We start from the raw sequence: 13,381 nt of genomic DNA on the forward strand, positions 1-13,381 counted from the left end.
ATTCACTTGTGATTTTGAGGGTGCAGCAACTCTAAGGACCTTGCAGTTTCTTATGCCTTTTAGATAAATTTGGGTATAAGTGTTATAACAAGTGTTATAACAAGTTTGGGATATATAAAGGGTCCTAAGATAAGATCTTTGATTTGTAAATTAACACACGTGTGTCAGCAGTTTGACACCTGGCAAGATAAATGCCTCTGATCCTTCCACGTGAAAAGGGGATGCAGGGACAAAGGGCTGCTTTGGCTCAGTTCAGGTTTGTCACCTACCTGAAAATGAGAGGGTAAAAAAACTTTAAATCTTTCTTTTCCCCATCCCCAAAATCTCTTCCACTGTGAATCAGAAAAACCCTGCCCAACTGCTTATACAAATACAATGGTAAACCATGAAACAGTGGCATCTTGGTATGAACTTGGATGCTTTATGTTTGCCCGTGGGTTTCCTGAAAGTACTAATTAGATTGTAGGAGCTCTGGTCAGAGGCATAAGTTGTTTTCTCATGTTTAGAGGATATTTAAGTGATGCTGTTTTCACGTAAGCAAAATGTCAATATATCATTCAGTTATGCCAAAAATTAACTGGATCCTAGAGAGATTGATTGCCACTGTGCAAAACATTTAAAGTTTTTCTGCAGCAGTGATTAAAACTAGTTTTATTTTGCAGTTTTAAAAGAAGGCAGGCAGTTTACGTATGAGAAGGTTGACTTGACCAACATCAGGGCTATGCTGAACAGTAACGATGTCAGTGAATACCTGAAGATCTCGCCACATGGATTAGAGGTAGGATATCAATTTGTGATTTCAACTTAAAAAGGAATCTGAAGAAAAAGGCAAGTTCTAACTATTTTTATTTGCTTCTTGCTCCTGTGACTTCCTAGAATGAATCAAAGTTCTCTACCAGCCTTGTATAGAAAACTTGCTTTGTCAGAGGGTTGTAACATTGCTACACTGATCTTAATTGTGGAAAAGTTCATACTAAAGTGGCACCTGTATCTGTGCCCCAAAATTTCAGAAAAGTGAGGAGAATGCTTAGGAACCAGCTGGCGCTTCACTCATTTTGACTAAAAAGTATGATTCCTATTGTTCTCTCTGGTCTTAAAAAGCCCATAGCCATGTGTTGGGTATTCTTTTTTTTTTTCCCCTGTTACTTTTTCTTAAAATTTGTTTGACTGCTTACAGATGAATTTTCATGAATTAACACTGAATACCTCTCCATCCTTTGTACCAGAAGTCCCCAAACAACCCATGACCTAAGTCTTCCTGTGGTGGTTATAATAGGCTTTAAATCTTTAAATTGACTCTGTCGACTTTCTACTTTTGGGAGGGGTTTTTTTTTTTTTTTTTCCCCCTGTGGCTTACCACTGAACAATTTTCATCTTGCCTACTCACTAGTTTGTGTGACAGTTATTGCTACAAAAAGAGGTCACTTTCTGTCTGAAATGCCTCTAAAATTATGTTGGTGTATTCTTATATGCAAGAAACTTGATGTAGGGAAGGAGGGGGTTGTTTGCATGATAATTTTGTAGAAACTTAATTTTTGGTTTGGTTTTGGTAGGCTCGATGTGATGCCTCATCCTTTGAAAGTGTTAGATGTACGTTCTGTGTCGATTCTGGAGTTTGGTACTATGAAGTTACAGTCATTACTTCGGGAGTGATGCAGATAGGATGGGCTACCAAAGACAGCAAATTTCTCAATCATGTAAGTACGTGTAATGTCATCTAGCTGATGATGTAACTTCAGTATTTTTCTACTCACGACACCTATGAAAATAGTTCTAGTTATTCTGTGGTAGTAATTGAGCACTTGGGTGTTTCCTTCAATTTTTCTGTACTTCTGCAAAGCTATTTTTGCTGAATTTAGTGGTACGAGAAAAGGCAGTATTGTCGTTGCTACAGGCTGACACTGTTCACACAAGTCATGTATAGCTGCTGGCATTGACAGCTTGTTATCTACTTGCTGTTGTCTGGAGGCTACAGGGAAATTGTTACTTATTTCTTGTGGCTTAGTCTCTTGCTGGAAATTCTTTAGATAACAGCAGTGGTTACTGTCTGGTTTTGGAAGTAAACAATTACTCACTAAACTAGCAGATAATCATGCACTCAGTTCTACACAGGTCACCAAGCAGCCATTAGGTTACACTCTTTAACGTACTTTCCTATTAAATTAACTTTCACAAGGGAAATAATTATTTAAATTGACTCTGGGATAGCATGTATCATTGGATCTGCTGGTAGCAGAAATGTGGTATGGTTTGGATATGTGACAACTTATTTTTAATTAAAAAGAAGGATTATAAAGAGATTAAACCCTCTACCTTCTTGCCTTTATTCTGATAATACAGAATAATAAGTACACTGTATTATTTTATAGTTTGATTTGCTCTCCCTCGCATCCAGATAACTTAGTATCTTAATTCTAAGTATTCTTCTTCCTACTGTTTTACTTTTAAAATTATGTACTTACTAGCATTAAAGCAAAATGTGCCATGTGCACATGAAGTCCAAACCTATAGTCAGTCAAAGAATAATCTCGAATGTAGCAGAAAGTAACTAGGACTTCTTTCTTCTTAAATCTCATTGTAATTGTATGCTGTAGCACAATTTGCTTCAGTATTTCTATAATACTGAGAAAGCGTAATGATTACTACCCAAAAAACTTCTCTGCTTCAACTTAGAGAGGACTTCCCATATTATCCCCTTCCAAACTTCCAGTAGAGTTCATTAAAGTGCAAGCTAGAATTTTAGTACAAAAGGCATTGTGTGGCCTAGCCTACTGCCACCGACCACAGTGGAAATACAGCACTGGGATTTTAAGCTGACACTTCTCCTGGCTGAGCTTGAATAAGAAATGTATCTGTAGCTCTTTTTTATTGTAATTGCATGGCTTTCTGTTCCTACTTGGAATTTAATTTAGGAGAAGAAATACATATATATGTGTGTGTGTGTGTATATATATATGTATATAAAAAACCCCACAGAGATAAGCAGTTAAAACTGCTCATTTCTGATTATTATAGAAAAAGTCATTCTACAGCTGAGTCAAATACAGAAGCTAATATGAAGATAGGCCAAATACATACATGTCAGTAAGTGTTGATGGTGGGGGGTATGAGAGAAGTAGAACAAGGAGATGGAAAAACACCAGTGTCAAGAAACCCATCAGGAATGGGAGAGTAGCTTTTCTCACCATTTAACTTAAGTCTTCCTGCGAGTTCGATGGTCTTGTTCCACTTCCAATTATTTATGTAAATAGCATTGTCCTCTGCTGGTGTAGAACATGCATATATCTCTACATCACGTCCAAAGTCCAGTCCCAGGGATTGCAAGTGTGATTTAAAAAAAAACCCCAAGCAACCAAAAAAAACCCCACAACAACAAAACCAAAACACCACAGCCAAACAAAACTACCGTACAGACCTGTCCTGAGCACAGGCGTTCTAGCCACTGAGTGTGGTGGAAGCTGTTTGAAATAAAAGGCAGTGTGTCTGCCTTCTAGACTGCTAAGAGGCTTAAAAGATTTTTCCCACTTACTGTGAAGGAGCTTGGTGTATGTGCATTTTTCTGTCTGTGCTTCCTGTACAGTGTATGAAAATAGGAGATGTCACATCTCTGAGCAGGATGACTTTTCTGTTCCTACAACTGTTTTGCTGGTGGCTAAATGCTACTGTTACTTAACTTCCTCAGGTGTCTACCTGAAATACGAGGATATTATCTTCTGGGTATGTCACAAACACAGTCATCAGAGTAGCCATATGCTCTTTATTTACAGCATGTGTAACAAAAAGACTAGTCCTAAACATGATGTTAAGCATCCATTAGCTGGGCTTAACTTTAATTTGGGACATTGGAGGCTTGTGTAATCAGTCGCTTGTCTACTATTTGCACTCCAGACAAACCACGCTGAACATGAGGAAGTTATTTTCTATAATGCTTTTGGGTTTCATGTTTGGACTCTCCTACGTGACAGATTCTTCTTCCACTCTGAAACCTTTAGTTTTGCATTTGTCTTAGACCTTGGGACTGTCGCTTGATAACCTTTTCACAAATTGAGGGAAGCTGGCACTGAAAGGGACACAATATGCAACAAATTCAGTGAAGGGACTATGGGTTTGTCTGCTTTCTGTGTGCTGTATGTTCTGGTGGCACTTGGATATCTTGTGGGGGAAGGTGTCACAGTTCTGGTACTGGGACTTTGAGATAAGAAAGCGGTTATGCTTCTGTGTTGACTTTTTAAGATGTAAAATTAGCTATTTGGGTACTAGCCTTATTAAGTATTTTAATATACAGGACTGATTTGAGCTCAGAACAAAAAACACTTTGGAGACAATATCCCTTTCTTCCCCCCCCCCTCCTCAGCCCAACAAATTCCTTTTGATGTGAAAAATCAAACTAAGATTAGTACAAAAAAATTACCTTCGCAGGGGTGGGAGAAAACCCGTCCTGCTCTTGGATGAATGGTTTAGTTGAATAAAAGTAGACTTTAGCCCTTCTGTGTGAGGAATGGCTGCAGACTGAAATGCTTTACCCTTTTCCTAAAGGAAGGTTATGGCATCGGGGACGATGAATACTCCTGCGCATACGATGGCTGCCGGCAGCTGATTTGGTATAATGCCAGAAGTAAACCACATTCCCATCCCTGTTGGAAAGAAGGTATTCAGTCCATCTTTTGCTGTCTGTTCTCACTCGATTTCTGCACAGGGTTTTTTCCTCTTGCAGGTGTCTAGAAAAAAGTTTGTTAGTAGGTACAAACAGAGCAGTTACTGCCTAATCCTGATGATACTAAAGGTTTAATTATTGTGCTTTTACTACTATTTGCAGTGGTGTAAATGTACAAAGTGGGCACCACGCTCCTGTTCTGCAATCTGTAAAGAGAGTCTTGTTGGCTAAATGCTTCTTTACATAGGCAGAGTACAAACCATAGCATCAACTAACCCTGCTGGAAACTTAATCATAAGACTTTTTTCTTAGATGTTTGTAGTCCTACAAACAGGGTTGAAATGTTCCTTTCTAGGTTGAAAGAGTTATTTTAGAGAAGTGGAAAAAAACTGTCTAATTTAGAGATCAAGGTTAAGGGGGAGTTGCACTGTCTTGCTTGCTTTAAATTGTTGGATAACTACTGGGACAGCAAAATTCTGTTCTTGATCTGAGCTTTGAAATCTTGGTAGGAGTCTGTGCATGCCATGCTTGTGTGCACTGTGCTGTCTTTTCTTCTATTAAAAATTTCTCCCAAGGCTAAATTAAAATGCCTCTTAAAAAATAAGCATATGTACAAGCATATATGAAACTTGGACTTTAGCTAGTATGTGTTCTGAGGATATCTTCAACAGGTGTAAAATAGCCAAGGAGAGACAGAGTACACTTTTTTGGGCTCTGGCAAATACTCTGCAATACTTCTACAGCTATGAGGTTTTAATGCTCTGGCAGACTAAAATATTTTTTTGCTATTTTGTCCTGTTTTTTTTTTCTTGAGTTACTGTCTGTATCTATTTTTTCCTTACGCTTTTGCAAACAGTTTTTTTTTAAGTGAGACAACTTATAGTGAGATACATGATACTTAAATGCCAACAGCTGAAACAGTTATTGTTTTAACAGAAGTGAAATCTTTAAATTATCTTTGTTCTGCATGTAAGGAGACACAATAGGATTTCTACTAGACTTGCAAGAAAAGCAAATGATCTTCTATTTAAATGGAAACCAGCTTCCTGCTGAGAAACAAGTATTCTCATCTGCTGTGTAAGTATGTGCTTGTTTGGAAGGACAGTGACCTCTATGGATAATTGTTTTAATTATATGAAGTGTTTCCCATTTGAGATGTAAATTCATGTTTGCTTACCTGAAGCCATCATTAAGCAGGTTTCCCAACTGAAAGTTGCTTAGAAATCAGTGAGAAGGATATAATTTTACAGGTGGATTTCAGGGTCCAAAATAAATACTTTGGACCTTCCAAAGGTAGTTTCACCTCAATGTTTTCTACTGTCAAACTAGCACAGCGTTGAAATAGAATGGGGCTGTAGCAAAGGCAAAGAGATTTCTAGTAGTGCTTGAGAATTTTTTTCTTTTTGAAAAAATAAAGCTTCAGTCGTGTAAATGCTGAAGAGTGTGTATTAACTTGCTGCTGTTCACTGGGGCCAGTTCCTGTTACTGAATATTCATGGCAGGACATCTCTTGGGTAGCATTACAGAAAGGTGTTAGGCTTATTTTGCCAACTCTTAAAATTAACACGTGGCTAATTCCTCTGACTCTCATGGAGTCGTTCAGCCTTTTAGTTCTGGAAAGATAAGCTGGTGTGATGCTTGAGAGAGAAGCTATGCTGTTTAATTCAACATTACAGTACTTTGTAAATTAATACTTCTGTGCTGATTTCATTTGTCTTTTCTCCTCAAAATGAAGTTCAAGTTGCAAGCAAAATAGTTCAAAGTCTTGCAGAATATCTTGTCTATTCAGCTTGCAGTACTCTGTTCTTCATGTGGAGTATGTTATTTATATACTCAACGGATTCTGTTACTTGATTAGAACTCAAGGTATTAGTCCACTTGGGCCCTTTCAGTAAATAAAACTGCAAGAGGTGATAGTTGTGGTGTTTTTACAAGATGTCTGTGTGGCTGTGAAGAAAAGACAGCTGCCCTGAGGTAATCCTGCAAGGGCGAGGAGGAACAGATGGGCACTGTGCTAAGAGAGCTCAGACCTGGATTCATCCTGCACAGGTCCCACACAAGTGTATGAGTGTTGCAAGCTCCTCAGATTTGTGCCTGTTCAGAGCAGCAGGAGTGGTGGACGTGGAGGTGTCCTTTGCAGTTGGTACTGCTCCTTGTAACTCTGCTAAGCAGCAGTTGTTTGGAAGAAAAATACTTTTTACGTGCTGAAGGAGATATCTGAGCTGATCAGTGCAAAGAGGATCAGGTTATAGGCTGTTTGGATGTATCTGCTCTTAATGTAAGTGTGACTAATCCTAGGTGTAGAGTAGGCAGCCTTTATTGGCTGACTCAGTAGTAAATTCAGATAAACCCTGAGAGTAAATTCAGAAGTTGAGAACTAAATAAGGAAAGTATGTGCAGATGAAACTGGATGTATTAGAGGTTTTTCTCCCAGTTAGCTGTAGAACACTTCTACTAAAGGAACTTGTCTCTCTGTTTCAGGGTGTATTTTTGTCTGGTAATAGTAGTAACATGTCTGGAAAACTCTATTATTAAGTCATTCTAAAATGTCTGTTGTTCATCATATTGCAGGTCTGGCTTTTTTGCTGCAGCTAGTTTCATGTCCTATCAACAATGTGAGTTCAACTTCGGGGCAAAACCTTTCAAATACCCACCATCAATGAAGTTTAGTACCTTTAATGATTATGCCTTTCTGACAGCAGAAGAGAAAATCATTTTGCCCAGGTAACCCTCCCATCTCGTTTGAGTGCGTTTGCATACGGAGGAATAAAATGCTTCACTTCCGAGCTGTATGTTATGTTGTACTTAGCAAAGTTAATATTTAAGGGGGTCACACCTCCATAGGTCTCTTTCAGAAAAGGATTAGACCATAGGCATCAGTGCAACATAATGAGCAGGACAGGAGATATACAACCAAAATCCATTAAATTAAAATATTTTTTGTAATGCTAGCTAAATTTAAATTAATTAGTACTGTACAGTAAACTGTTTTTATTAAAAGTGCCTCCTGCTGTCTAAGAATGCCTAGGTTGGTTGAGGAAGTATAGTCTTAATTAGAAAAAGATGTCTTATTTAAAATTGACCTAATTTATGATGTTGGCAGCATGGAGGTACTGCGTGATTGTGAGACTTGAAGTTGTCCTTGTTTTCTGATCCAGATGAAAATTTCCCCATATGTGAATGATAGTACCAACAAAGATTATTCAAATTTAGAAGTGCTTTCCCAGCTAAATATAAATCAAGCCAGATAGAAGGAGGTTTGGATACATTTTTCCTTAACTTACCAAATTTCTGTCAGGAATGAAAACTAATAGCTTTTCTAGTTTAGATCGTTAGTAGTAAATAACTTACTGGAACACAAACTGTAACTATTTATACAGTGTAATCTGGGATGCTGCGTACCCCAGATTTGCAGCTTTGTCTAAAGATGGCCCTCTAGAGTGGTGCTGATGTATGTGGTTGAAATAATCTTTTGTTGCATCTAATTAAGTGGGGGCAGGGGTTGTTGGAGGTTCTATAATAAAATTCAGAGGCTGATTTTGAATTATGTACCTGTTTGATCAAGTGTACTTGAGGTACTTAAGTGTATTAGTGTTTAAAAAGAAAACAGAAAACTGATGTCATTCTGGCATTAACTCTTGTGGTGTTGAAGCATTTACCTGTGAGAGCTGTTACTTGATTGTGCCAAATGGCATAGAAAGAAACTGGGGGAAACTGGTTTCCTGTTGATACCTGACTGGAGAAACTTGGCCTCCTGTGTTAGAGCCTGTTTAATATGTGATAGCTCTGAAAGGCTCCATTCAAGGTTGGACACTGTTGCTCTTTGTGTAAACAAAAATCATCCCTGCCCTACAGCCTGAACTGTTTGGAAGATGATAAGCCAATCCTAAATTAAACAATAGCTTTGATCTTAAAATTGATAGGAAAAAAAAAAGGCAAGGGGCCTGATTGGACCCCAATTATCTATTGCAGGAGTTAACATAAACTCATGTAGAGTTGTGCTGAATTTAACGCATCTAGTGTTGGGGCATAGTCTGGGCTAGACGTGTCACCCTGCCATTGCACAGTTCTGATGGGTAGTGTCTGTGTTCCAAATTGGAAGTGTCTTATTTCATCAAATGGGGGATTTTTATCCATTTACCTTATGGCAGTTGCCATACTAGGCTGTTGATTTTATTTTCAATTTCTATTCTTTTAAACTGTGTTACAGCACTATAGGGTTTCTGAATTTTGTTGATACACAGGTTTGTGCAGGTTTTTTTTTTCCATAACTCTTAAAAGTACACAGATAAAGAAGACTTTTTTTGGAAGTGTTCAGCTGTGGGAGCTGGAAGAATTGTAATCTAACACCCTCTTTGTCCCTTTGTGACAGAGCAGAATTCTGACAGTCGAAGGCTGTTCTGAACATCTCTGGGTGTAGTAAGCCTTCTGTTTGTGGGGAAGTTATGATCGATGTTTATCAGCAGCAGTGTTGAGCAGCACACGGCAGTGTTGCGTTGGTCTTGATGCAATACTCAGAATAGTGCTGAATCTATCATGTTGAGTCAAGCTAAAGTGTGTGTGTGTGGGGGGGTGTCTCTTTCTTCAGACACAGGCGCTTGGCTTTGTTGAAGCAAGTGAGTATCCGAGAGAACTGCTGCACACTTTGCTGTGATGAGGTAGCAGACACCGAACTCAGGCCGTGTGGACACAGGTAAAACCTTAAAAATAACCCAAAACCTAAGAAACAGGAAAATGTGTGTGTTTGATATTCAACTTGGGTGAGACCTGCTTATCTTGATTGACTCCCCAGCATAAAGGAAATAGCCTCTCCTTTTAAGGGTGTGACAGATAGAGGTTAAGCACAGTATTTCCACTGTTCCCCTCACCCTACCCCTGAACAGATTTAATCCCTAATTGTGTGTATGTTTGGGGTTAGAGAAGTCCTGGGGCTATGTACGTCTGCCGGGCTACTGAGCCGTAATTCCCTGATGTCAAAGGTTTTACCAGTGAGTAGTGGTTTAGTACTGGTGCTGCAAAATCCAGATTACATGAGGAGAGCAGAAAATTCATTATATACTCAAATACTCGCTAAATGCTCAATAAATGGATTGTCTCAAGTCACAAATTCCTCTAAAAGCTAAAAATGGGACAGCAGTATGAGTAATACCATAATAGCACTTTCCTGCATTTAAGCAGCCTACTAGGAGTTTAATCTAGTTAAGTCCAGTTCTTAGTGTGTTTAGAGCACTCGTGGAAGCGGTCTTGCCATGGGTCTTCTGTCTGGATGCTGCGAAGAGACGAGATGTGCCCAGTGTGCCCCAACAAGAAGCAGGGACAGCTTCACGCAGGGCACCGGGGCTGCAGTTCTCCAGACTAGAGAAGTGTTAAGATTAACAAAAGCATGCCAAGTATAATCCCGACCAGCTGCCCTAGCAGTTTCACATCTAAGATGCTGAGCAGCAGGAGCTCTTCTCTAAACCTCTGGATCCACAACACCTGACTTGCAATTCCTAATCTCCACACTGAAGGACTTATCTTGACTGTGTTCCTAGCAGGTTAACTAAACTGCTTAGTGCTCGGATCAGTTTTTCATACTGTAAATGCAGGCTTTAACTGATTTTTCTTCTCCTTCAGTGACCTGTGCATGGAGTGTGCCTTGCAGCTGGAGACCTGCCCTTTGTGTCGACAGGAAATACAAACCCGAGTCAGACAGATCTCTCACATTTCATGACACACGTGGAGAAATACCACAGACTTGTTTTTAATGAACTCCAACCAGTACTGAAAGGGGAAAGCATCTCTAACCAATCTTTACGCACATAGAACCATAGCCACGGCCAGATTTCATGCTAAACTGTAATCTGTTTATTTTAAAAATGAAATCTTTAATAAGCTATTTCAAGTTACCAGCAGTGGGGACTGGTGTCAACAGTTAAGGAGAGCTGGTAGGTCAGTGTGCTATGGCTGTTGGTTCCTCCAAGCAAGACCATAGGAGAGTGTCTCTCTTCCTCCCCCTTCTCGCCTGTCGCAAGTGCTGAAAAAATTTGCACTGGAAGTACACGTACAATGCATTTTAGAAAAGAAGAGAAAAGAAGTATCTCCTACAACAGGGCTGTTCTGTCTTGTGCTCAAAAGTCTCTATTTTTGGCAGAAGTCAGTACTAAAAAGAGAATGCCAATGTTTTCCTGTTTAATGTAGCCTCCTGCTGGTCAGAGACTCTGTATTTTCCGACAGTGGATATTAAACTGCTCAAAGACTTAATCTGTACACAGACTGATTTGAAAAGACAGTGTGGAGACTGTAGAGAAACTCACATGTTTTAATAACTCGGTGATTCCAAAGAATGTTCTGATTTGTTTTTAAACGTTAAAAGATCGGTGGTATTTTCAAGTACATAATGTTTCTGATGCTTTTAACTTCAGTACCCACATTTTTTTGTGAGGATATAATTTTCAGGAGGTATTCTTAACTAATTATAACGCTGGACTGGAATTAATTTGATATTCTGGGTATTTTTTAAGGTATCATCGAACATCTTTTTTAATCAGTGTTGTTTTTGAAAGTTATATTCACTTTGGAAATATTGAGCTGTCTTAAAAGGTTGGAGGAGAATTTTGGGCCAGTTTATTTAAAAAAAAAAAAAGTGTTATTTGGATAACAAGTTCAGTCTTATTCTGTAACTCTTCAAAAATGCACCTTGCTTGCCATGTGTCAGTCCTGCTCTGAGCAGGTTTGGGGCCACACTTCATATTTGTGGTAGGGATCATACAGTGGGAATCTCTGCTCCACTTTAACACATTTGTGATGTTTGTATATTAAGGATGCATTTCAGCAGGCACCTTTTGACTGTTTTACTAGGTTTCTACAAGGAATCAGGGTTCACAGCTGGTGTCAGTGAAGTAGCACAAAAATCGGTGGAGTTATGCTTATTTTGCACCAACTGGGGATATGACTCAGTCTCTTCCAAGACTTGTACAGGTTGCTTTTTTTAATTACCTGGCTCTATAGAACTTCACTAATTCACACACAACTTAAACTAAGACCGTCTCACTTCTTGGCAGTGGTTCAACAGCAGAGGCTGTTGTAGTTAATTCTCATGCTGTGGTGTGTCTTATTTTTTTAAATCTTTCGTTATCTTTATTGTACTATCAAGTATTAACAAAGCAGACCTGCTTCCTACTGACCTGAATAGGAGCCAGAGCTCTGCACACAGGTCCCAGAATCGAGCGCTCTAACAACTCCTTTCACCTTCTGCCTTTGCTAACTCAAGGGTGCTGAATTTCATCCAGAGATACTAATTAAAAAAAAAAAAAGGAAGTGTGTTTCCATTGAACCTCTGGAGTACAGTGTGTGAATTAGGAAAGCTCTGTCCATTTTCTTGTTGACTTCTTTTCCAAATATAGACTGAATCCAAGAACAGAGTGCTGGTTAGTCTTTTTGCTGAAATTTGAATTCTCTTCCACCTTGAATGCCTGTTTTCATTGAAGTCAGACTGGCAAATCTGTGCCATGGGGATCTCATTTCCTCACTGACTGTCCTTCACCATGTTTTGCTGTAATCCACGTTGCCAGTCAGGGCTGAGTCCCTTCCTGCTCGGTGTTGAATGAGCAAACATGTGAACACCATCACTGCCATAAGGATCTTAGAATTTCAGAATAACTTGAAATGAGGTTTTAAATGCTTCCAACTGCGATGATAGGTTTTTATCCCTAAGGTACAAAGATACAAACCATACTTTAGGGAAGAGGTGAGACAGAACCATTTTGAACTCTGCCTTAATAGATTCTAGTAGCTTCAGGGCTTTGGTTTCCCTGGCCAGGATTAACTGAGGTAAAATTTTCAGAAGTGCCTAGGACTCCTGATTTGTATCAACTGCTGTATGAGATTAAGCTCTTAAGGCCCAGGTCCACAAAGACTTCGAAGTGTCTGGTGTCCCCTTGAAAGGGAGGTGACCCAAGAGCCTTGCTGCCTTTGTGGACACGGGCCTAAGTGCCTGTGTTCTTAGTTGAAAAGATGTAATGCTTTGGAAAATTTTGCCCCAGGCAGTCTTCCATGCAGCTGGTGCTGGGCAGAGGAAGCTAACAGCACCAGAGGAGGGAGCTGTGTTGCAGAGAACTGTCCTGTTCATTTCACAAAGGGAAAGACACTACAATTCAACGGGCTTTCTGTTGCCATCCACGATGGGGGTGGATTGATCTTTGTAAAGCTTGATCCTCCATGCCTGGTGCAGCGCCCCCCTCGGTCCCCCTGTGCCCCAAAGGTGCTGGGGAGGTGAGGCAGAGGCTCTGCAGGCCCTCAGAAGGGGAAGTGAATTGTAGCGAAGTTGTCCATTCAATAATAAAAACGTCTTGAAGGCTATTTGCTGTTCTTTAATTCTTTCACTTCGTTTTGGTGCTGGAGGGTGATGGAGGCAGCCTCGGGAAGCGGAGTCCTCCCTTGAACAAGACGTTGGCTCTGAGGCAGAAGGGCAGGTCCTGCACCAGGCAGGTGCCCGCATTTGTGTGAAACGTTTGAGCACAGGCTCCTGCCGAGGAGACACGAATTCCGCCCGGGTTCGGTGGGCTTGTGCGCCTGAGGCCCTGGCTCGGTGTGCTGTCCTCCACCCCCGCGGCCCTGCTTTGTGAGGGGAAAACCCACTTTAAGTGGGTGGGGAGGGCTGCGTGCGTCATAGCGATGCACGTTGTTATCTATGTTTTCTTTTTATTTTCTTCCTGGGGCAGCTTTGCGACGCCCGGACACTAAACT

The 13,381-nt window shown here is 40.0% G+C and overlaps 1 protein-coding gene across 3 annotated transcripts in view; it reads left to right on the forward strand.

Moving 5' to 3' along the window:
• The window catches only part of RSPRY1 (ring finger and SPRY domain containing 1), a 39,150-nt gene extending 26,156 nt beyond the window's left edge, over nt 1–12,994 (forward strand). For all 3 annotated transcript variants that reach the window (XM_074881369.1, XM_074881368.1, XM_074881370.1), the window contains exons 10-16: nt 663–778; nt 1,554–1,697; nt 4,537–4,648; nt 5,629–5,731; nt 7,226–7,378; nt 9,243–9,347; nt 10,271–12,994. In XM_074881369.1, the coding sequence (XP_074737470.1) occupies nt 663–778; nt 1,554–1,697; nt 4,537–4,648; nt 5,629–5,731; nt 7,226–7,378; nt 9,243–9,347; nt 10,271–10,367 (830 nt within the window). In that variant the 3' untranslated portion in view covers nt 10,368–12,994. The remainder of the gene's footprint in view (nt 1–662; nt 779–1,553; nt 1,698–4,536; nt 4,649–5,628; nt 5,732–7,225; nt 7,379–9,242; nt 9,348–10,270) is intronic.
• The last annotated feature ends 387 nt before the right edge of the window (nt 12,995–13,381 follow it).

This window comes from Strix uralensis, chromosome 12 (genome assembly GCF_047716275.1).
Source record: "Strix uralensis isolate ZFMK-TIS-50842 chromosome 12, bStrUra1, whole genome shotgun sequence".
NCBI lineage: Eukaryota > Metazoa > Chordata > Aves > Strigiformes > Strigidae > Strix > Strix uralensis.